Source organism: Zingiber officinale, chromosome 2B, assembly GCF_018446385.1.
Source record: "Zingiber officinale cultivar Zhangliang chromosome 2B, Zo_v1.1, whole genome shotgun sequence".
In the NCBI taxonomy this organism is placed as follows: Eukaryota; Viridiplantae; Streptophyta; class Magnoliopsida; order Zingiberales; family Zingiberaceae; genus Zingiber; species Zingiber officinale.
This window is the reverse complement of record NC_055989.1, coordinates 13,842,882-13,866,249: the sequence shown is the minus strand read 5'-3', so window position 1 is coordinate 13,866,249 and position 23,368 is coordinate 13,842,882. Positions and strand designations below refer to the sequence as shown.

Genomic DNA, 23,368 nt, shown 5'->3' with positions numbered 1-23,368 from the left:
TATATTTTTGAATAATAGATGAAAGAAATTTAAGTCTACCTAGAAAATATTGGCTTCCCAGAGTGGCTCAGTAAAAAGTAGTGTTTCTTTCGCTTTCTCCATGAGATGATCCACTGTCCTACATTTCAAGTGCATGTAAACTAAAACCAACAACCAATTCTAGGGGGAAAAAATTGACATTCTAAAGTATGCAAACAATCATTAGCAGATAGACGAAGAAAAACTTCCATATATAGCTTGCCAGCAAAACTTTTGAATTTTATATTCCAAAAAGGGAAAATCATATAACTTGCTTTCAATCATCCAACAACCTTCAGCTTAAAAAAAAACTATTGACCGTCAAACGTTCCCAAGACCAAGACAGAGATACCTCATCAAGATGACGCTTACGACTCCAATCATCTAGCAAAGCCCCTGGATGATCGGTTTCCTCAATCCCGCTAGACACTCCTCCGCTGCTCCCCCCTCTCACCAGCATAACCACTACTTCTGGGACTAGGCGGCACATCTAAGTCTTGCTCTGGACCATCACGCCAGGCATCACGACCAACAAGAGACGGAGTCCCCGCCATATCCCCAGCTACCGGAGAGCCCTCATCTGCGACCTCGATCTCAGTATCATCCATGTAGAAATCCGAGGGCACGGTTCGGTTACCGGAAGGTCGTTCAGCGCCCGAAGGGGCACTCATATTTTCGACCTTGGCAAGTTCAGCAACAGAATTAGGATTAGAGCTGTCCGGATCAGCCTGCTGGTGAAAATCAGTGGGCGTAGATCCATTGCTTCCCTACGTTTCAGCGCCAGCGGTTTCTCCGCCGTCCTCGAGATCGAGAGAATTCACCCGATCCACTACGGCATGCTCGGCGTCGGGTATATAGTCAGGTTGGTCAGGATAGAGGTCTGTGGGAAGAGATCCCTCGGCAGCCGTTAGCAACGTCGGCATCCTCCGGACTGGGAACATTCATAAGCTCGACAGCGGAGGGCTCGGCGTCGGTGTCAGGTAAGGGATTCGAATCGGCGGAAGCGCCCTCAAAATCAATGGCGAGTGAGGGAGAGCGGAGGGAGGAGAAATTTACATAATTTGTTGCGGTTTTTGAAAGAAAAAAAATGTGTCTTAAATTATTTAAATTTGTATCGTGAGGATTTTCATTGTGTTGGATTTTTATTTTTAATCGTACATTTATTGGCTGACTTTTTGCTACTGGTTTCCTAGTCAGTAATTTGAACCTGTTTTAGTTAGGCAAGCATCGGACAAAGAGTCTTGTACATACGTAATTTCAGCTGAAGAAGAAATGTACTTCGTCTCTACAAAACTAAATAAATCCATAGCGTCAAGCTCATTCAGGACAATCTCTGGAAGAAATAGATTCAGCCATTGACACGAAAAGGAAGCTGTGATAAAACTTTAAAATCCATCAAATCACTAGATTATGAGTTTCTCCTACCTGCATGATTCCATAGACCTTCAACGAAGGTGGCAACTGGAGCAAATCACTTAGCCTTCTTCACGAGAGTTGATGTCCTGAACTTAGCGTCATTCTTGACAAAGCTCCACCAAAGATATGTGAGAGGAATAGTTGTGGCATGCCACAACGCATGGGCATCGACATACCCATGAAATGGATGGAAATCATATACCTCCAAAAGCACTGCGAGAGCACATCCGAATACAGCCGTCCACAGCCTGAAGCGCGAGGGATGACGAGTTACACCGCCCCAGACTGCCCATATCAGAAGCTGAGAAATGCCCATCACAAGACACACTTTCATGTTCCACCCTGATGGAATAGAAAGAGATCAGACAATCGGGAGAATAACATGTATATGTTCTGCATGTGTTTGCATATTTTATATTTCAACCTCAATATAAGAGATATCAGGCAAATGGGGATACACTTGCAAATGGACCCGTGCATGAAGTCTGGAATTGACTACTTTAAAGGATAAAACTACTTTTGATGCACTAGTTTTCTGAATATTTGGAGATGATTACTGTGACACAAGCTTAGATGAAGCACACTGAAACAAAAATACATACATTTGATGATTGCAACACTCATGTTGGTGATATTTGCTATCTGACAGTCAAACTTATGCATCTAGAGAAATCAGTTCAAATTTCTAAAGACGTGATACTAAAACTAATCTCAAAGTGGATCCGAGATTATTTAGAGTAAAATCAAAGAACTCAACATTTAGGGAATGCATGCTTAGCAACAGAGCCACCAATATTTGGATTTTGACTATTGTCTATGCATTTTTCTGTCGAAAAAACTATTATAGTATCTCCTGCGAAGCTAAGAATGCCCTAGTTTTATTTTTTAAGTTGAAAGGAGAATGTATCTGAGGACATGTTAAATAGTCATAGATTCACATAACAAAAATGAGGGGAAAAAGGAAAGCTGTTTGCTGTTAAAATGACAGAAAGGCATAAGCTAAATTTAAACCATGGAGACATTACCGTAATCCATTTCATAGAAGTTGAGGTACAAGATATGAGTTGTCACAAAAGCTAAAATTGGGGCAGCAAACATAACTCTTGAAGCTTCATCCTTTACATTGAACACCCTCAGTAAACACAAAATGAGTGAATATCCGAGTACTGCAACTGCAGACGAATAATCCAATTTTTCTGTCAAGTCAATATCTCTGCAATGAGTTTATTGCCAACATCATCAGGTGGGTATTCATCAGAGTAATCAACAACTATAAATATGTGAGGTTAGATCACATACTGGGTATGAAATATTGCACTCCAGAACCATGCGTTCATCGATAAGAAGCCATATATATGCCATAAGCCAGTGTATTCATAATAGGTCCTCCGACTCTGAGGCCTTAGAGGCAACTTGTAATTCACAAGGATGAAAAATGTCAGCCAACCAATGAAATGCGTCAATAAGTTGAGCGCTGAAAAGATAGCAGAAACTGGCTCCTGCATGCAAGGGGAAGTTACCAACAAAGCAGTAGTGTTTACTGAGTGTACCATTCTGAAATTTAGTCTGTAAACCATGATGAATTAACAAACCTGGAAAACAGAAACACGTTTAAAAGGCCATTTTCCATGGTATTTGTGAGGGTTTAGGCCGTGTTTTTCCCGCTCATTTTCTCTCTGCACCATACAGTAGTATCGACAGTCACTCCTGCAGTTCAGTTGCTTCCACTGCAAATAAAGTGGCTCTTGCATATACCATGAACTGTTGGAAGGCATATCATTCCCGGAATACTGGCAGTGCTGGATTGTTTGGTCACCAATTATTCCTGTTCTTTCACATTGCTCCACACAGTTTCTGATACAAAGGGATGACATGAAACACAAAACATAACCTCAACAATTTAAAGGCAGGCATATAAAAGTTTAAAAAGGGAAAAACTAAGGAAAGAATCTGGAACTAAATATTGAGGAACTCTCAATAATCAGTACTTAAAGATTGCAGATGTTTTAGACATATTTGACGAGAATAACAACGTTTCCGATTCAGTTGAGATGATCCAAATCTTTTTGTCCACTAATTTATAATATTTAAAAATAATTAAATATGAAATATATATATATAATTCAACTTTTAAAAATATTAAAAAAAAAAAGGGCAGCCCAATGCACAAAGCTCCCGCCATGCAGGGTCCCAGGGAAGAATCCATTGTGCGCAGTTTTACCCTGCATTTTACAAGAGGTTTCGAAGATTCGAACCCGTGACCTTTTGGTCACATAGTAACAACTTTACCGTGCAGGGTAAAAATTAGTGGTACCTAAATTGGATAGTTGTGATTTTGCATATTTTGTTAGTATGAAGTTCACACTAATGCACATGCATTACAAAAAAATTAAAAGGATAAAATTAATGCTCACCTCTATTGCAAGGTCCTGTGACTAACTAGCTGAACAAGAATCAAGATATTGAACTTTTGAAGTGAATTAAACAACAGCTTCAAACAAATATGATAATGGGACAAGCTAATAACATGCTATTTTAATTGTTTATTATTTACCATTATTAAAACATTCCACAAAGTATTTATTTGGTTCTAACTTCAGAGAGGCATGGTGTGTTACCTCGTGTGTCACATCTGCAAGGAAATTCCCAATAACCAGACATAAGAACATGAATTAATGCAGCTGCTTAGAGTAACCTAAGAATAATTTTCTTATATTGATATTAAAAAAAATTAGTTTCTTTGGTAGAATATTATGCATTGTGTTAATGAATCTGAAAACTCTGATGATGGTCAACCATACCAAACCCTAGCGCAAAGTTTCCCCTATAGAGCTTCTGGTTGCAAACTCAATGCATTCATCCATGAAATAATGCAAATAGGGCAACCTTTAATGCAACGTCCAAATTATTCATCTCAAGAGATGAATTTTTTTTTTTTGAAAGTATTGAAGTATAAAATGATTGATATGACAAACCAGTTGTGCAGTTCAAAACAAGAGAAACATCATAATGTGTCTTAAACAGGATGAAGGCGAAGGAAAAAGGTAGATTCTATCCATGGATGTGTAAATCAAGAACTCGATCACTACTCACAACTCACAAGGAAGATGACTTGATAAAACAAGCTTCAAAATTTTTAACTATGAGAGTTAAAAATTGAGAAAATCCTGTGAGTATCTACAAATAAGAGAAAGTGAGAATCCTTTCATTCACGAATACATGAAACTCTTATAGGTTGGGCAAATTTCTAAAACAACCAACCAGTGGTGAAACCTAAAGATTAGATTAGAGTCAAAAAAGATCTCTAAATAATGTAAACAATGATTCTGTTAGGTTCATTAATTATGCATTGCTCTCATCCTATTTTTACCTGTGTTATCTTGTTTACTTGTTTATCTGTCTTTGAATTTGATGTATACTGCATCAAGCATGTGCACAGGAAGAACAGTGGTTCAGAATGTTCAATAATCTTGTTAAACCTTGTATATAATGAACTAATTCATAAGTAACTTGTTGATATTCCTAATGAGAAAATAACTAATGAAGTGCTATAATCTTAGATGTACAAAATACCACACATCTGAATATGAGCAGTGTTAGAGCCATAGGTCGCTAGATTAGGAATGAGCCAAAGTGATCAGTTCTTGCAGACTTTGACAAACTCTGTGCATCTTCGTGCTATTAAAGTGAAAAATCATTTCAGCGGCTATATTTGTTTCGAAGTTGTCATTTTATGGGTAGTGAAACCCTAACTGAACGATGCTAATATCTCCTTTTGTTCACTCCTTCTCCCCTAATTTATTGCCTCATAATAAAAAGAAATGGCTTAGAGAAAACTCAGGTCCATTTTATGGAAGAATAACTGGATCATTCAATGAATCAGAGCTTGAGACAAATCTAAGAGCATCTCGTACCGATAGAGCGGATCCGCGTCGCCGGCGCTGGCATCTAGCTGGTTAAACAAGAACCCGAACGCAAAAAGCAGAGAAATCCAAGGATAGGTACCCATGTCGCTGGAGAAGGGTAGGGCAAGCGCGAGCGGCTCCGAATCCGATGGAGGGATTCAGATCAAGATCACGGATAAGAACCGTCTTGAATGAACGATCGGGCTTGGCTGGCCTGTTAAACCAACGGATCTTGAGACGAGAAAGACGTCTCCGGCGACGAATCGAGGGAAGGAGATCGGAAAAAATAGAGAGAGAGGCGACGACTTGAGGGAGCTCACTGCGAAGAATGGAAAAGCTCAACGCGATTCCTCCTCACTCCATTGGTCTATTCCCAGTCAACGGGTCGGATTTTGAAAAATATTTGGGCTTACTGAACTCGTTTACCCGTTTAACAGGATTTGGAAGACGACATATGTTTAGAATGCCGCTCAATTTTTTTTAAATCATCCAAGTACCGCTTGTAAGTTTTAATAAATTTTTTTAATGTATAATTGATCTAAAAAATATTTAATTGATGGACCTTTTATTACGATTGCTTTTTAATTTACCTCATTCGTATTTCCGGATTTATTCGATGAACAAATCAAGAATACGACCACTCATCTCTAGGGTTGATAGGTACATTAAATAATAATAACTACTTAGTAATCTCTACTCTTTAAGCTTAACATTTCATTTGTATTTGAGAATTGAGTATCAATCATCACAAATAATTGAGATTATAAAGAAGTTTGCTCTATTATCTATTGTAAAAGAGCAATTATAGTGGATTGATTGACAGGAACTCATCTAACGAGTTATATGTTATTAAGCAATAACAAAGTTCCTAAAGCACATAATATTGATAGTATTAGAATTGTTTTTAATTTTATTCTATTTCCGTTGTGAACAATACTCGAAACAATCAACTAACTCACACAAACACATACACGAATACTAATAATTAAATCATCTTAGATCACGACTATACTCATCCTCTCTTTAGTTGGTACACATTGTACACTACAACAATTCTACATTATGATAATAAAAGTTCATATTTTACAAGGCACAATTGAAGTGGATCAAATAGTTTTGCTGTTAACAAGCCCAAACACCAGAGTCAAATAGAAGAAAGATGAAAAGTAGAACAGATAAACCATGAATAAGAGAGCACAAAGTTTTGCAACCATAAACACCATGTTTATACCAGATTACATGTGATAGCCAGACCATGTCAGGTTTTACATCTAGAAAATTAAATATATTTACATCACAACCGAAATAAATAAGCATCACGAAAACAATGACATTTACACTTGAACACGGACTGATGGGAGATTACCTATAGAGCTGGTCGATGTTGACGGAATTATAATCATCCATTTGCCTGCCCTAAAGTTCACATTCCAGATAAATTTACACAGTTTATGAGAAGGCTAGTTAAAGCTACAGGAACTTTTCTGCCAGTGTTGATGAGGAACCAGGCTTTGCAATAACTAGGTCACTAATCCAAATACCACAATGTACTGGAGAGGTCATTCACACAGATAATAGAACATCAAAGACCCAAACTTTAGCTCTTAAAGCTACTTACTAGCCACAAGGTATGGTATGCCCAGTGTGGAGTTGCTGGAATCAACTGGAGTTGTAGAAGTGCTACCGTTACTTGAATTGCTAGCAAGCATAGCCATAAGACTGCCACCATGCACCCTGCCTTCTGGAAGAGAAACCACCCTGGAACTAAGAGATGTTACACTATGCACATGCTCCTTAGCATTGTTTGGGCCCCAGGAGAGGATAAGGTTCTTTCCATTTTCCTTTTCAACATATCTATCTAGATCAACAATCTCTTTCATCTTCTCAGGTTTTGTGATTCCTTGATTCTCCGAACTAAATGCCAGAAGTTGACCTTCCCCATGAACACATTGATCATCCACCAGAGCAGTGTGTGCAGTGCAAAGGCCACTCTTTCCTCTAGCCAAACGCTCGCAGGGAGGGCCACTAATACCAAGACCTGACTCAGGTTGGCCCCATGAACACCGCTTACCACCCCCATGCGCTTTACAGAATTCAGTGCTGCCCTGAGCGCTCTTTCCACAACCCTCAACTTTGCATCTCTTTCCACCGCCATGACGAACACAGAAATCTGTCCTACCTCTTGCACTTTTAGTGCACTCTGATACAGCGCATCTTTTTCCACCACCATGAGCAACACAGAACTGAGTGCCACCATGCACACTCTTTGTGCAACCGCCTTGAAAAGCACAGCGTTTCCCTCCACCATGTGCTTTACAAAATAGTGTGCTTCCTTCAGCCCCTTTTGTGCAACCCAAGTATGAGCACCTTTTTCCTCCACCATGTGCCTTGCAGAAATGGGTACCACCTTGGGCACCCTTTGTACATTCAGGATATTGGCAGCGCCGGCCACCTCCATGGGCGATGCATAATCCAGAATGACCTTCTGCACTCTTGGTGCAATACTCCTTTTGACATCTCTTGCCACCACCATGCCTTATGCATCGGCCAGATTTACCCCTAGCTGCTTTAGGGCAGCCTTCATGGCTGCAACGACGGCCACCACCATGGGCAATGCAATAGTCCGTGCGACCTTCAGCACTCTTGGTGCAGCCAAGGTGTTGGCATCGCTTACCACCACCATGAGCTTTGCAGAAGATGGTCCTTCCTTCAGCTCCCTTCTGACAACCAGCTTTTTGGCACCTCCGGCCACCACCATGGGCTATGCACAGACCAGAAGCGCCTCTAGCTCCTTTAGAACATCCTAGAAACTGACAATTTTTAGTGTTACTATAGCGTTGTTGAGTTTGAGTTAACTTAGAAGTGGCATCTGAACTTTTCTGTGGTTGGATGATTACTGATAAAGAGGCATCTGACGGTCCAGCTTGAGTAGATGCATTAGAGAATGCTTTGTCAGGGAATATAATATCATGTTTGCTGTTGCTACCTAAATATGGCAATAGTCTGTTACCACACTGGAGAGATGAAGTTGATCCTTCTAAAATATAGTTATCAGTTGAAACTGGAGTCACACTAGTAACAATAGAGTTGGATCCACCTATCGATAAACTCAACTGGAGATCAACTTTAGCCTTTGGAACATCAGGAGAAGGTTTTTTTGAGCTAACTATATTTTCATTACCTAGGTTGAGATCAAAATTTAGTCCAAGATCCATGGATGAACCTTCATCTGTTTCCCTGGCTGAAGACATGGTACAAGCTGTTGCAGAGCTCTTCTTGCTGCTGTCTGAAGAACTTACTGGCCGACCTAAGCCAAGTGTCAGTGAAGAAGCTTCAATACCACTGTCATATACATCACAGAACTTCCTCTTTGTCCCTTTCAATTTCAGAGCATCCAAACTAGAGTGAGAAGAGCCAATCCATAATGAGGTGTCAGTATGATATTGAGCCAAATCCTTGAAATCATTTCTAGACGAGAAGTTTAAACTGAGCCCGAAATGACCATGCCTGTTATCCATAAAGATGTTGGCAAAATAGAATTATAGCAAAATTTGCATACAAGTGAACCAGTTGCCTAACTTCCAAGGATGTGTGATATGCTCAGACTCAAGAAAGGCCAGTGCAACCTCCACTAACAAAACCCGATGTATCATTGCGATCCATTTGCTAAAACTTTTTACAGCCTGCTTATGTGCTTATTTGTGGCTAAGAATTGCTGCCAGGCTATAACATACGGAAACTGAAACCAGTAAGGATCAAGTAAGCAGTAACTACTGTTTGAAACATAACTTGCTAACAAGATAGAATAAATTCAAGTGAAAAATTTCTGTAGAAAAATATGACTCAAATATAAATATAACAATCACCAGAAATTTTTAACAACTTCCAAAATAAAAGACAATGAAAAAAAAAAACATGAAAACTACCCTTTAAAAGAACATCAGAGACAGTCATTAAATTATCCACTTGAAATTTCACCACATCAGAAGCATTCATTATTTGTTGGAAAGAGCAATGCACTAGAAGCTTAACCTGTCTCACATCACATTAGAATAATATGTAAACAAAGTTAAACTTCATCTTCTTTTTTAAATAGTGAGTTATATGTAAGTGTAATATCTTTATAGATTGAATTTACACAGTATGCAGAGTAAAATCACAAAGCCAATCATATTGCTACAAGATTACTAATTTTCATCTTTAAGCCAAACATAAAATGATCTAATTTTACATGACTGAGCAATAATACTAAGAGACCATCCAAGTCTCAAGTGAGTGAAGCCTAACTACTGAACAAATAAAGCATCAGAAAACCTTTTATTTACAATGTCAAGTTGAAAAGACGCAAGAGCTTTAAAATGTCATATACAGGAAACAACTCAAACACAAACTGAGGGCACCAACATGTTTGTTGCAGTCTATAAAATCTGTTATTATTGAGCTAAAAAAATAATTAGTTACGTTAGAAAGTCATTCATAAGTCAATTATCTATGGGATGGATGTGATATTAAGTTGGGGCATGTCTCAATGAATTTCTGCACCTATATGATTATGTATGAGTGATAATGACAGCTAAGACCATAGGCATTACAATTCAATGAAAAGAAACTTGAAATGGTTGGGACCCAATGTTTGAGTATGTTCCAGATAATGTCAGTGATCAGATAAAATTTTTACTAGCATCAACCAATCTAGCATGATATCCTCGTGATGTGCACTACATCCTTGAGATATGATCTAGCCCCTCCGATCGGTGAGGGGACACGGGGACATAACATTTTTGGGACAGAGGATCTCAACTCCACAAGATGAGTAGAATGAAGAAGTGTAAAGAAGGGAAATGAAGATAGAAATACGAAGAGACAAGAAAGGGAAGGCAAAAAGAGAGAATGGAGAATAGAAGAGCAAAAAAAAAACTCCTAGCTTTCAGTAATCCTACTGACATAACTGGTCTTTTTGGCAGTGAGCAACTAGCTGGAATTGTTAGTTCCTGCTAGATTGTGTGGTATCAGGTAATATTTAGAAGTCAAACCATAGTCACACTTTATGGCTTGTTGGAGTAACAATATAGTATAAAATTGGATTAACTCATAAAAAACATAGTCAATCTAACATAGATTTCAAACTACTAAATGTTGTAGTAGTTTCTTCTCCAATGCATTAAGAAAATGCTGGAAGGTATAATAAAATTGAGGACATATTTCTAGAAACCTATAAAACTGGAGCATCACACATGTCCTTATCTAATTTCAAATAAATAGGATGTCTTGTATGAGATTATCCAACATGCTATTACTGAGAGAATTATTTGCGGAAGTCCTAAATTAGAAGGGAACAGAAAGTTCAGGTTTAAAAATCCTGACAGTGTTCAACCTTCTAAAACTACCAATTTTAGCTTTAAATGGAACTGATAATTTGTAACGAGTATCCAATTGTACATTGCATGACACAAATGATGCTCATCACTGTTGAATTCCTAGAGAAAAAAAAGCATACTAAAGGTATCTCTAAAAAATGGAGTGCTAGAATCTCCGGTAAATCACAAAAATAATACGACATGAAAAGTATTTTTTCTAATAAAACTAATTTTAAGTCACTGAATTTCTACTTCTAATGTTCCTATGATCCTTCAATGCATATTTAAATTAGTTTACGAACTAACACAAGGATTTTCTTCTTTACCAAAAATAAAAAAGAAACAAGTGTCCTGCAACTATAAATACATTAACTCGTAACCAGCTTAAGGAAAATAAGCAAACCTCGAAAACTTGATGACTTGACAAGCAATTAATTGTTCCAGACTTCAGCGCATTAAATCTGGTGCAAATACAAACAAAACAGTGGGACGGGAAAATCAATACTTTAGATTCGTTCATCATCAAAACAAGTAGAAGACGACCAATAATATATCTATATAACTCATTACATAGACAGATAATTTGCTGATCCCGGTTCCAGACTAAAAACAAGTTCAACCATAAAATGAAGTAATTTCTGTTTTTTTTGGCAGATAAAACCAAATCAAAACCCGAATAACAGATGAAGAAGAACCAAAATAGTAAGAGACATCCGCGAAACCCAGATCGGAATACCAAGAGATGGAGTTTGATCAATTAAAACCAACTAGAAAACAAAACCCAGGAGAACTCGTAAAAAAAAATTAATGGAAACATTTTGCTTCTCCAAATTGAAAAACTTTCCGACTAACAGACTCCCCAAACAAAGCGCAGAACCAATCTAATAGAAGCATGGAGCTAGAAGTCACATTCAAATATCATAAGCCAAAGAACTAAGCAGGAAGAGGCAAAAGAATCAAAAGATTTACAACTATATCATAAAAATCAAAGCAAATCCGCGATCCAAACATTGAAAGTAAGATTAAAAAAAAAAAACCTAACCTTCCATCGATTCGGGGATACCAAAGAACAAGGAATCGCAGATTCCGAGGGTTCCTTTCCTCTTCTTTCTTGTTTATTTTATCCTCCCACTCCCGTTTGCTCTTCTCGCTATTGCTCTCGCGAACGGCAGCGGAAACAAGAAGCCTCACAGACAGAGGGCGACGCGAATCCAATTCCGGCAAATGCATAAAAGGAACGGTCTATTTTACACGCACCCCCCTGAATTATTCATGTTACTGCATACCAACTATTCTATTTTGTTATTGTTTCGAGAGCATTTTATAGAAATGGAAGGGTAAAAATGTAAGAAACACGATTTCGTCACGTGTTTAACGGGCTGGCGTCCGTGGTGACGAGGGCGAGAAGCGTACACGTACCCCCTCTGCTCTCTGAGCCCCGGTGAATCGTATATATTTTTCGAATTCGAACCTCGTAGTTCTCAAATTTGCTGGCTTAAATAAACAAAGAAAAGAAAAGGGCAATATTATATATTTATTATAATCATAGGATTCATTTTAAACAAGAAAAGGAAAAGATACCAGTTTAAGGATTCCAACCATAACTCGCATCCACTGGCCACTGCCTTTCGATTCCGCCGTGATTCGACAAAATATCATGGGGGCAAAAGTCAAAAAGGTACTTATATTTTATTGAATTATAAAAAGGGGTATATAATTTTATTTATTATCAAAAGATCATCCCGTCTAATTGTGAAAAAAAATAAACTTATAACAATCCTTAAAAAACAAAATCGAAGGATTAAAATATACAATAAAAAGATTATTTTTAAAAAATTTGAATAATTTAGGTAGGGGTTTAAAGAAGAAAACAAATGGATCAATTTTTAATTAATATTATTATATGAATCTAAAGAAATGAAATTATTATTTATTTTGAGAGTTTTACAAGTTTGACCAGTTAAGTTAAAAGAGGGTATGTTTAAAGGATCATATACCGCACTCTTCTACCTCTAGAACAGGGAAATTCATCTTAATGAAAGTTATTAGAAGTTACCTCGGCGAGTATAATGCAATTGAACACTGAAATAAGATTAATAAATAAATAAAATAAAATAAAAACAAATCTTATTCAACAGTGACGATATGTTGGGTCCCATATGACTCAGCTACATGTGTACAAATATGTTTGAAGCATGTCACAATGACCCATTAGTTTACACAAGTCTACTTAATTTACTTAAAAAATGCATGGAGGATAAAAAAACAAAAGGACAGATCCCCATATGGGCGTCCTTTTTGCAAATTAAAATCAAATTTAATGTAAATTATCTAAAATCCTTTTCGGTAAACATGTCACAATGACCCATTAGTTTACACAAGTCTACTTAATTTACTTAAAAAATGCATGGAGGATAAAAAAACAAAAGGACAGATCCCCATATGGGCGTCCTTTTTGCAAATTAAAATCAAATTTAATGTAAATTATCTAAAATCCTTTTCGGTCCGACTTTAAATAAGGATGTAAATGAATTAATCTACTCATAAACTATTCGAAACTTAATTCGATAAAAATTCGTTTGAGCTCGTTTAATAAGATTCGTTAAGATAAATAAATTAAAATCAAGCTTCACAATATTCAACTTGTTAGTTTATGAATATGTTCGTTAGTAAATTTATGAATAAATTTTTAAATAAAAAATAATAATTTTGATATTAATTTTATAAACTTTACATTCTACTTATAAAAAATATAGACAAATGCATTAAATTTATTTATTAAAATAAAATTATAAATTTTAATAAAAATATTATAATTTTCTCTAAATATATAATTTAGTTTTTAATAAATATTTAAATTTATAATTTATATTTATTAAGCTCATTTAGGTTCGATAAAAGTTCGAATAAGCTCATGAGTCATAAGTATATTCGTTAAATAAAACTCGATCTCAGTTCGATTATAAACGAGTCAAATTCAAATATTCAAGAGTTCGGCTCAGCTCAACTCGACTCGGCTCGATTACACTCCTAACTTTAAATAGTAGATAATTATTATAATCATAAAAACTAACAATCAATTTTTACACATTGTAATAGCTATCGTTAATTTCTTTGATTATAATAAGATAATATTTATTTGAAATAAAATGGATGTCATAAAATTCGTTTAGTTTATTTTATTAATTAAAATATTATTTTAATCATATTACCCCTTTCAATAAGTAAAATTAATATAAAATGATAATATTCTCATGAAGATAATAACTAGTATTGTTGCAATTTAAATCTTAAAATCTATTTTTAACAAAAAGACAAGGATTTATCAAATGACGAGCCCTTCTCATTATTTTTTCTCAAGATTAAATATAAGGAAAAATTTGACTAAACAAATGTTGTTTTAAAATTAAAAAGAATTAAAGATATAATTTATAGTGCGCACTCGGCAATTGCTACGAACATGCTCACTAATGCACATCCGGCAGGTTTTTTTTTTTTTTTTTTTTTTTTTTTTTGTTTTGAAGACGTCGAGTGGATGAAGAAAGCAAGAGCAATCCAATGACGAAGAACCTTCTATATTTTTTTTTGAAGTGGTGCATAGTGATTCAGATGTCCACAACACCCATTTTCTTATCCTAACAGTCGGACCGATCGAACAGAAAGTGAAAGTCATGGTACCTAGTTACTCAGCTGAGTTCGACCGGTTCATTCGGTAGCTGGTTGCGGTTCAAAATTGTGGAAAAAAAATAGTCACAAGGCATGAAGTGTCCTGTAGCTGGTTGCACCGTTCAATTTGCTAAGCCAAGTGCTTTTGTGATTAAGGATGTGTTAATTCATGTTTCTCCAGTCAAAACAGACAGCTTAATTTAATCTGAATGGATCCTTTGGGTTAAGAACCCTACAAGCATTAGTCAAATTTAATCAATTAGTTAATAAAAAGTTTCAATCATCTTATCCACCTGATTCGGACTAATTTCATGCATGCTACTATAGACGACGAGGGCAAAATTTAAAAAGAACCCTTTCATCCCATTCCATCACCCCCTGTAGAATAACATATTTATTTTCAAGTATATATATTGTTGGACATTATTATTATTTGTCACACATATTAAATTTTTAAATCAATTGATTAATTATATAAACAAGATATATTAATTATGAAACTGTAAATACTTCGTCATAGTAGTTATAATTTTATAACCACCATATGATATGAATATTATTGAATAAGATAAGTTGATATTATAATAATTATAAAATCATAATAGTTACATCATAAAATTAGATATGTTAGATTATATATATTTATTTATTTTATAATTTTTAAATGTTAGATTATATATATTTATTTATTTATAATTTTTAAGATAATTTAATTTTTTTCCCTTTTTTATTTAGTATTTAAGGTTTTTTAATTTAACTATATAAGGATTCAATAATATGATTAGCATTTTCTTTTTTTTTTTTTTTTATTTCTACATAATATCAAAGCGATTTTTCTTCTCTGACCTAATTTTTTTTTTCTGCCATCCCCGGTTATTGCTTTCTATTGTTGTCGTCGTCTCCTATTGATGTTGTCGATTTCGACGCCAACATCCTTTTCTGTCGATTTCGACGCCGATGCCCTGTGTTGTCGATTTCGATGTCGATGCCCTGTGCTGCCGATTTCAGCACCGACGTTTTTTTCTACTAATTTTGGCATCGATGCTCTTTTTTACCGATTTCGTGTTGATGCCCTGTGTTGCTGATTTTAACACCGACATCCTTTTCTGCTGATTTTGATATCAACGCCCTGTGTTGCCGATTTCTACACCGACATCTTTTTCTACCTCAACTTCTTCGTGTGACTACTGGTCATCCTGACACCAGTTTTTGTAGATCATAAGATGTGTATCCTTACAGTTTGGTATCTGAGCATTATTCGTTCTGTCATCATGTCTAGTCGTACAAATGCTTCATGAAATTCTGATCTGTATATGTTAGAGTAGTTTCAACAGTTCCTTGCTTCACAACCCTCTGTCATGTCAGTTTCTTCTCATATAGGTTTATCATTGTCTAATATTTTAGGTATATCTTCATCCTTATGGATTTTGGACACTGGTGTCTTCCATCATATGTCATCTAATTTATCACCTTTTATTTCTTTTTCTCTCAGTTCATCTATATTTATTATGACTGCTGATGATACTCTTATGTCATTAGTAGGTGTTGGTTCAATTGTTATATCTTGTTTACTCTTACTAATATTTATTATATTCTGAATTTTACTTTAAATCTTATTTCCATTATTCAATTATGTGAGTCTAGATACCTAGTTTTTTTTTTCATCCAATTGTTATATTCAGGATCCGCAATCTCAGAGGTTAATTGGGGCAGGCTATAGGCAAGGAGGACTTTATGTTTTAGATCAACTCAAAGTACCAGAAGTTTGTAACTTCAAGTGTGGATTTATCATCTTTTCATCTGGGTCGTTTATCTTTTGATTTTTATTTATGACACTCTCATTTAGGTCATGTTTCAGCGTCTCATTTGCAGTTTTTAGCTTCTACAGGAGTATTAAGATCTTTAAAAAGTTTTAATATTTTTTATTGTAGTGGTTGTAAACTGGCCAAATTTTTTGCCTTACCATTTTCTAAAAGTCTTTCCTTTTCTTCTACTCCATTTAATCTTATCCATTCTGATGTGTGGAGACCCTCTCTTATTCCTACAAAAGGGGATCAAGGTATTATGTTTCGTTTATTGGCGATTGCACTCGTTACTCTCGGGTCTATCTTATGAAACATAGGTCTGGTTGTCTTACAATTTTCAACAACTATAGAACTCTTGTGAAAAGTCAACATTCTAGAATCATAAAGTGTTGTCATTGTGATTTGAGGGTGAATACTGTTGGAACCCCAAGGTTGTTTAGGTGTGATCAACAAGTTAAGTTAGGTCCTGTGTGTTTTTAACCTTGTGTCTAAGTGTGCAGGAACTTAGGAACACAGGTAGTCGAGCGGAATACGCAGCTAGCGAGAAGGATGGCATGCGGTGCGTCCGAGGGACGAGGCGCTGCAGAAGAGTACGCCAGCGGACGAGAAGGAAGCGTGCGGTGGTTCCGAGGGACGAGAACCCGGAGCGGAAGACTGCTCGAGGAGCAAGAGACGCAGCTAGCGAGAAGGTCGATACGGGGTGCGACCGAGGGACGAAGACTGCGGATGAGTACGCTGGCGGACGAGAAGGAAGTATGCGACGATTCCGAGGGACGAGAAGCCGGAGCGAAAACTTGCTCGACCGGAAGTTGGGTTCGGGTGAGCCCTATTCCGGATGGCAGAAATCACCCAAGCGAGCGGAAGACTCGGTTTGAGGCGAACGGAGCCGGAGCAGAAGACCCTGGCTGAAAAAAGTCAACGGGGCTGACTTTTCCAGCCGGGGCGCCCGGACCCCTCCGGGGCGCCCGGACCCCTCCGGGGCGCCCGGACCCCTCCGGGGCGCCCGGGACCCTTCCGGGCGCCCGGAGTTGACTTTTTCACAAGATTGAGTTTTGACTCGATCTCAACATTGGAGGATAAAGTTTACCCCCCCAGGGCTCCCGGAACCCTCAGGGCGCCACAACCAAGGCTATAAATATAGTCTTGATCCAGAAGCTTTTCATCAATTAAGAACTCAAGTATTCTTTCTACACTTGTAAGCTTTTTCTGTAGTTTAGCTTCTGTTGTGCGCTTCATTGCTGTAAAAGGCTTCTCTGCCTGAAGGAGATACTAGTGCTATGTTTTCCTTGGATTAACAACCTCCCCGGTTGTAACCAAGTAAATCTCGGTGTGCCTTTTTACTTTTCTGAGTTATTTTCTGTTTATCTATTTATGCAAGTGTTAGCATAAGAGTTCGAGAAGGGTTAGTTTTTGTTTTTGTATTTACAAGGCTATCCAACCCCCCCCCCCTTCTAGTCGGCCGCAACGATCCTACAAGTGGTATCAGAGCCGAGGCGCTTCAGGAGGACTAACCGTCAATCGAAACAAAGATAATGGCCAGACCAAGCATCCACCCGCCGAAATACGAAGGGGATTTCGCTACCTGGAAAAAACTGATGCAAATATTTTTCACAACATATTTTGAATTAATTTTAACAATGGAACTTGGCTTTGTAACTCCAGAGGGCAAGGAAAAATATCAATGGACAAAAAAGGAGCAGGCTGAATACGTGGCGAACGACAAAACAGAATACCATCTATTAAGCGTTCTTCCGCCACAAGAAGTCAATCGAATCGGCAACTACAACTCCATAAAGGAACTTTGGGAGAAGTTCCTCGAGCTGCACGAAGGAACTTCTAAAGCCAAGCTCGCTAGACGAGATCTGCCTCGCAATCAGCTCACCAGCCTGTGACTTGGGGAAGACGAGACAGTTGCACATCTGCACTCGAGAATAAAAGAAATCATTACCGGACTTTCAAATCTCGAAGAAAAGGTAAGTAATCAAGATTCGCTCAGGTACGCACTGAATTCTTTTCCTAGAAATTTAAAATGGGCATCACTAGTAGATGTATTTTACATTTTGAAAGATTTAGAAAAAATTTCATTAGAAGAATTCTTTTCAACATTTGAAGTGCATGAGTCAAGATGTGCAGGAATGAAGGAGCCCAAGAACAATGTCGCCCTCACAGCTTCGAGAGACGAACCTGAGTCGGAATCTTCTCTCAACGATGAAGAAATGATAATGATGGTAAGAAGATTCAAGAAACTTTGTAAATCTAGATCTACTAACCATCCACAAGGGAAAAAGAAAAGGGCGATCCGTTGCTACCACTGCGACGAAGAAGGGCACGTCAAGGACAACTGCCCCCAAGCTGAAGAACAAGGACAAGGAGAAGGGTAAGAAGTCTATCCAAAAGCGAAAGGCTCTAAAGGCAACGTGGGACGATACGTCGTTGGAGTCGGAAGTCGAGGCATTCTCTGGACTTGCTCTAATGGAAATTCATCAAGATGACGACTGCGAGTCAAGCTCTTCCGAAATGAGCATCAAGAGCATCGATGAAGGGGGAGCCACGTCGGAAGAAAGCAGCAATTCAGGGGGGGAAACGGACAACGAGATCGACAAGGTAAGTCAGGTACGATCTCTTCCTCCCAACAAAATGTTTAAGGGAGTGTTTGGTTAAATGATGGGAATGACTATGGGTATGAGTTTGATAGTAGGGTGGAATGGGAATAGGAATGGAAATGAAACCCATCAAGTTATATGAGTTTGGTTGATTCCCATAAATCTAGTAATCATTCCCAAAATGTCATTCCCAAACCCACAATCCAAACACTATCTTTTACTATCATTTCATTCCCTCATTCCCAAACCCATCAACCAAACACCCCCTAAGTTCGTTAAACTTTTAACAAAAGATTGCTGCAAATTAGAAAATAAAAATAAAAATTTAAAAGTAATTCTAGCTAAGTCATGTCCCTTAGAAGAATTAGATAAATCAAAATTAGAAAATGAGAAATTGAAATCAGAAAATAAAGATCTGAAAATTCAAGTAGATAATTTGAAAAATCATGCATGCTCATCTAATTTTAGAAAATTTAAAATTTTGAATTGGTATTATAGATATCACCAGAGATAAATTAGGAATATTTCTAGAAAATATGTCCCTAAGAAATTTTTAATCAATCAAGTAGGTTGGAACCTATATTGGGTTCCTAAGTCCTATTTAAATTAAACTATTGATTAGACTTAGAGCTTTTCAGCGAGAAAATTAAGCATTGAAATTCTTTATAAGGCTTTGTCTAAGAAAGTGGTTGTTGCTCCAATAACCAAGAAGGTCTAATGCCTCACCACGACCTAGAAGCCAAAATATTGAAATAAAAATATTTAATTAACTTTCTGATAAAAGCATTAAGGTGGAAATTTAATAATGCTTTAAAAAGTCTTTTAAACATTTTTTTTTCAAATTTTTTACTTAGAATTTCTTTTAGAAAATTTTCTTACTTAATTTTTTTTTTAAGTTAGAATTTTTTTTAAAAAAAATATCTCTATACTTAGAAAAACAATTTCGTGCGTAAATTTTTTTGGAAAATTCAAAATTTAAGTTAGAATTTTTTTTTACAAATTCTCTAACTTAGAATTTATTTAGAATTTTTTTTTAACCCTTAGATTTTTCAGAACCCCAATTTTTTATGTGATCAAAGGGGGAGAAGAAAAAGTATAAGTCTAGGGGGAGGTAGACAAAATTATTTTTCTATTTTTTACACTTAATTGCAAAATTTAGTTAGTTTATTTTCATGTCTATTTTATCCTATCTTAACTTGGGTTGCTCACATCAAAAATGGGGAGATTGTTGGAACCCCAAGGTTGTTTTAGTGTGATCAACAAGTTAAGTTAGGTCATGTGTGTTTTTAACCTGGTGTCTAAGTGTGCAGGAACTTAGGAACATAGGTAGTCGAGCGGAATACGCAGCTAGCGAGAAGGACGGCATGCGGTGCGTCCGAGGGACGAGACGCTGCAGAAGAGTACGCCGACGGACGAGAAGGAAGCGTGCGATGGTTCCGAGGGACGAGAAGCCAGAGCGGAAAACTGCTCGAGGAGCAAGAGACGCAGCTAGCGAGAAGGTCGGCATGGGGTGCGACCGAGGGATGAAGACTGCGGATGAGTACGCTGGCGGACGAGAAGGAAGCATGCGACTATTCCAAAGGATGAGAAGCCGGAGCGGAAGCCTGCTCGAGAAGACCGGAAGTTGGGTTCGGGTGTGCCCTATTCCGAATGGTAGAAATCACCTAAGCGAGCGAAAGACTCGGTCTGAGGCGAACGGAGCCGGAGCAGAAGAATCGGGCTGGAAGAAGTCAATTGGGTTGACTTTTCGAACCAGGGCGCCCGGAACACTCCGAGGCGCCCAGAGCTGTCCGGGGTGCCCGGACCCCTCCGGGGCGCCCGGAACCCTTCCGGACGCCCGGAGTTGACTTTTTCACAGGATCGAGTTTTGACTCAATCTGAACATTGAGGGATAAAGTTTATCCCCCCGAGGGCGCCCGGAACCCTCAGGGCGCCCCGACCAAGACTATAAATATAACCTTGGTCCAGAAGCTTTTCATCAATTAAGAACTCAAGCATTCTTTCTACACTTGTGAGTTTTTTCTGTAGTTTAGCTTCTATTGTGCGCTTCATTGCTATAAAGGGCTTCTCCGCCTGAAGGAGATACTAATGCTACGCTTTCCTTGGATTAACAACCTCTCTGGTTATAACCAAGTAAATCTCGTTGTGCCTTTTTACTTTTCTGAGTTATTTTCTGTTTATCTATTTATGTAAGTGCTATCTTAAGAGTTCGAGAAGGGTTGATTCTTGTTTTTGTATTTACAAGGCTATCCAACCCCGCCTTCTAGCCGGTCGCAACGGTCCTACAAATACACTTCGAATCATTTTTCAGATTTACTTGTTTCTGATGATACTATTCATCAAACCTAGTGTACAGATACATCTGAATAAAATAGTGTGACTGAACTGAAACATAAGCATCTTGTTAAAACAACCAATTCATTTTAATTATCTACCAGTGTTCCTAATACCTTTTGGGTTGGGGGGGGGGGGGAAGCAATCCTTACTGCTGCTCACATGATTAATATAATTCCAACCTCATACAATTCAGGCTTGTCACATTTTGAAAAATTGTATAGGCATGCTCATATCTTTTCCTCTTTACCTGTTTTTGGTTGTACTTGCTTCGTCCTTCGTCCACGTGTAGAGCATAATAAGTTAGCCTCTCAGTCTGCTCTGTGTCTTTCTGAGTTATGGTGTTAGTCAAAAAGAATATCATTGCTTTAATCCAGTTAGTCAAAAATTATATGTCTCTCGTCCTGTTGGATTTCTTGAGCATATTCCATTCTTTTCTATTTCGGCTAGTTCGTATAATATGACAAAGTTATATCTACTTTGCATTGATCCATTCAATACCAACACTGAGTAAGCTTCACTCACAACTCCTACTGATAGCTCAACTGAATCTGGTACTTTGGTTCCTGAGATATTCACTCCACATGCTCCTCCTTCTGCCACTACCCAATCATCTCCTGAGGTTTCGGATGATCATTCTCTCCACCATCGTCAATCCACTCGTGTTTGTAAGTATACTAAACTACCAAATTTTACTTACTCTTGTTATTCTCATTCTTTTTCTTCATTTGTTGCATCTATTCATTTTCTTTCTGAGCCTATATCTTATAAAAAAGTTATTTGTAACCCACTTTGGCAGAGTGCTTTGAGTGAGGAACTAACTGCTTTACATCAGACTCATACATGGGATTTGGTACCGTTGCCACTAGGAAAACACACTATTGGTTCTCGTTGGGCATATAAGATCAAAACTAAATCTGATGGATCTATCGAACGATATAAAGCTCATCTTGTTGCTAAAGGTTATTCTCAAGAATATGACATGGATTATAAGGAAATATTTGCTCCCATTTAAAAAATGATGACTGTTCATACTCTGATTATTGTTGCTTCTATTTGTCGATGGAGAATATCTCAAATAGATCTCAAAAATGTATTTCTAAATAGTGATCTTCATGAAGAAGTTTATATGACACTCCTCTTATTATTTCACATCAACCTAGTGAAGTTTGCAGGCTTTGTAAAGCACTTTATAGTATCAAACATGCACCTCATGCTTGGTTTGAGAAGTTTTCTATAGTGATTATACTTCACTTAGTTTTCATCCTAGTAATCATGATTCAACATTGTTTGTCAGATGTATGAGTATAGGTCGTTATCATTATATGTTTATGACATGATTATTACTGGTGATGATTATGATGGAATCGCCTCCTTGATGTCTGAGTTGACTTGTTGTTTTGCCATGAAAGACTTGGATATACGACGCTATTTTCTGGGTATTGAGGTCGTTTATTCCCCAAAAGGTTATCTTTTATCCCAATTGATCCGGTGGTAAGGACGGGGGACCCTCGTTGCCGGAAGGTTAACGACACGTGGGGGTCAAAGGTCAAGAGATTCAACCCTGAGACCCGACCGATCGGACTGAGAGGGTCGGCCGGTCACCCGACCGACCGGAATGAGTTGGCCGACCGGCCGGGAATCCCCTGAGCCGAATAAAAGACAACCCGACTAGGGGTCAGGTTTTCGAGGCTCAAGGTAAAAAGGTTTCAGGGCTGAGCGGGCTATCCGTTCGGCCGGGGCACAAGGCAACGAAGACAGGCAGGAGTAATCTCATCCGAGCATACGACCGGGAGTCCTCCCAGTCGGACCGATACCTACAACCGGGACAGGAGTGATATGCCTGCCGAGCGTCCTAATAGCTCGGCCTTGGAACAGACAGGAGGCGCAAGAGGATAAAGGAGACAGAGGATAACATCATCCTCGAGATGTCTGCCGCCGACAGGCAGCAGGGTTAGCGGTCGAGCCGTACACAGGATCATACGGTGGAAGCTTCCACCGTCACATCCGGGATATGCTCGGACGATTGCGGAATGGCGTCAGAGGTACTTTTCTGACATGGGCTCGTTAAGGTATGTTTGGGGAAGCATGCACACATCGAAAAGCGTGCCCGCGCCTCCCCGGGGTCCTATATAAGGACCCCCAGACGTCGACGAAGGTATGCGCAATCCTCACTGTAGCCACAGTTACGCTGCCTCTCTCATTTCTCGTTGCCTGACTTGAGCGTCGGAGGGCCGTCGCCGGGAAACCCCTCCCGGTTTTTT

The 23,368-nt window shown here is 38.0% G+C and overlaps 2 protein-coding genes across 4 annotated transcripts; both read right to left on the bottom strand.

Moving 5' to 3' along the window:
• Positions 1 to 1,247: 1,247 nt before the first annotated feature.
• On the bottom strand, positions 1,248 to 5,712 carry LOC122045350 (post-GPI attachment to proteins factor 3-like). The gene is made up of 5 exons (XM_042605540.1): positions 5,349 to 5,712; positions 3,027 to 3,288; positions 2,734 to 2,933; positions 2,460 to 2,647; positions 1,248 to 1,776 (listed from the first exon to the last, which is right to left on the bottom strand). The coding sequence occupies exons 1-5, from the start codon at positions 5,441 to 5,443 to the stop codon at positions 1,490 to 1,492; spliced, it is 1,032 nt and encodes a 343-aa protein (XP_042461474.1). The 5' UTR covers positions 5,444 to 5,712; the 3' UTR covers positions 1,248 to 1,489.
• An 810-nt stretch (positions 5,713 to 6,522) lies between these two features.
• LOC122045349 lies at positions 6,523 to 11,901 on the bottom strand. Of its 3 annotated transcripts, none has more exons than XM_042605538.1 (3): positions 11,739 to 11,901; positions 11,100 to 11,157; positions 6,523 to 9,078 (listed from the first exon to the last, which is right to left on the bottom strand). In XM_042605538.1, exon 3 carries the CDS (start codon positions 8,855 to 8,857, stop codon positions 6,950 to 6,952), a length of 1,908 nt encoding a protein of 635 aa, XP_042461472.1. In that variant the 5' UTR covers positions 8,858 to 9,078; positions 11,100 to 11,157; positions 11,739 to 11,901; the 3' UTR covers positions 6,523 to 6,949. The 3 variants fall into 3 exon arrangements, with proteins under 3 accessions (XP_042461472.1, XP_042461471.1, XP_042461473.1); XM_042605537.1 differs by having other exon boundaries at positions 6,523 to 9,062; XM_042605539.1 differs by lacking the exon at positions 11,100 to 11,157 and having other exon boundaries at positions 6,523 to 9,062.
• Positions 11,902 to 23,368: the final 11,467 nt, after the last annotated feature.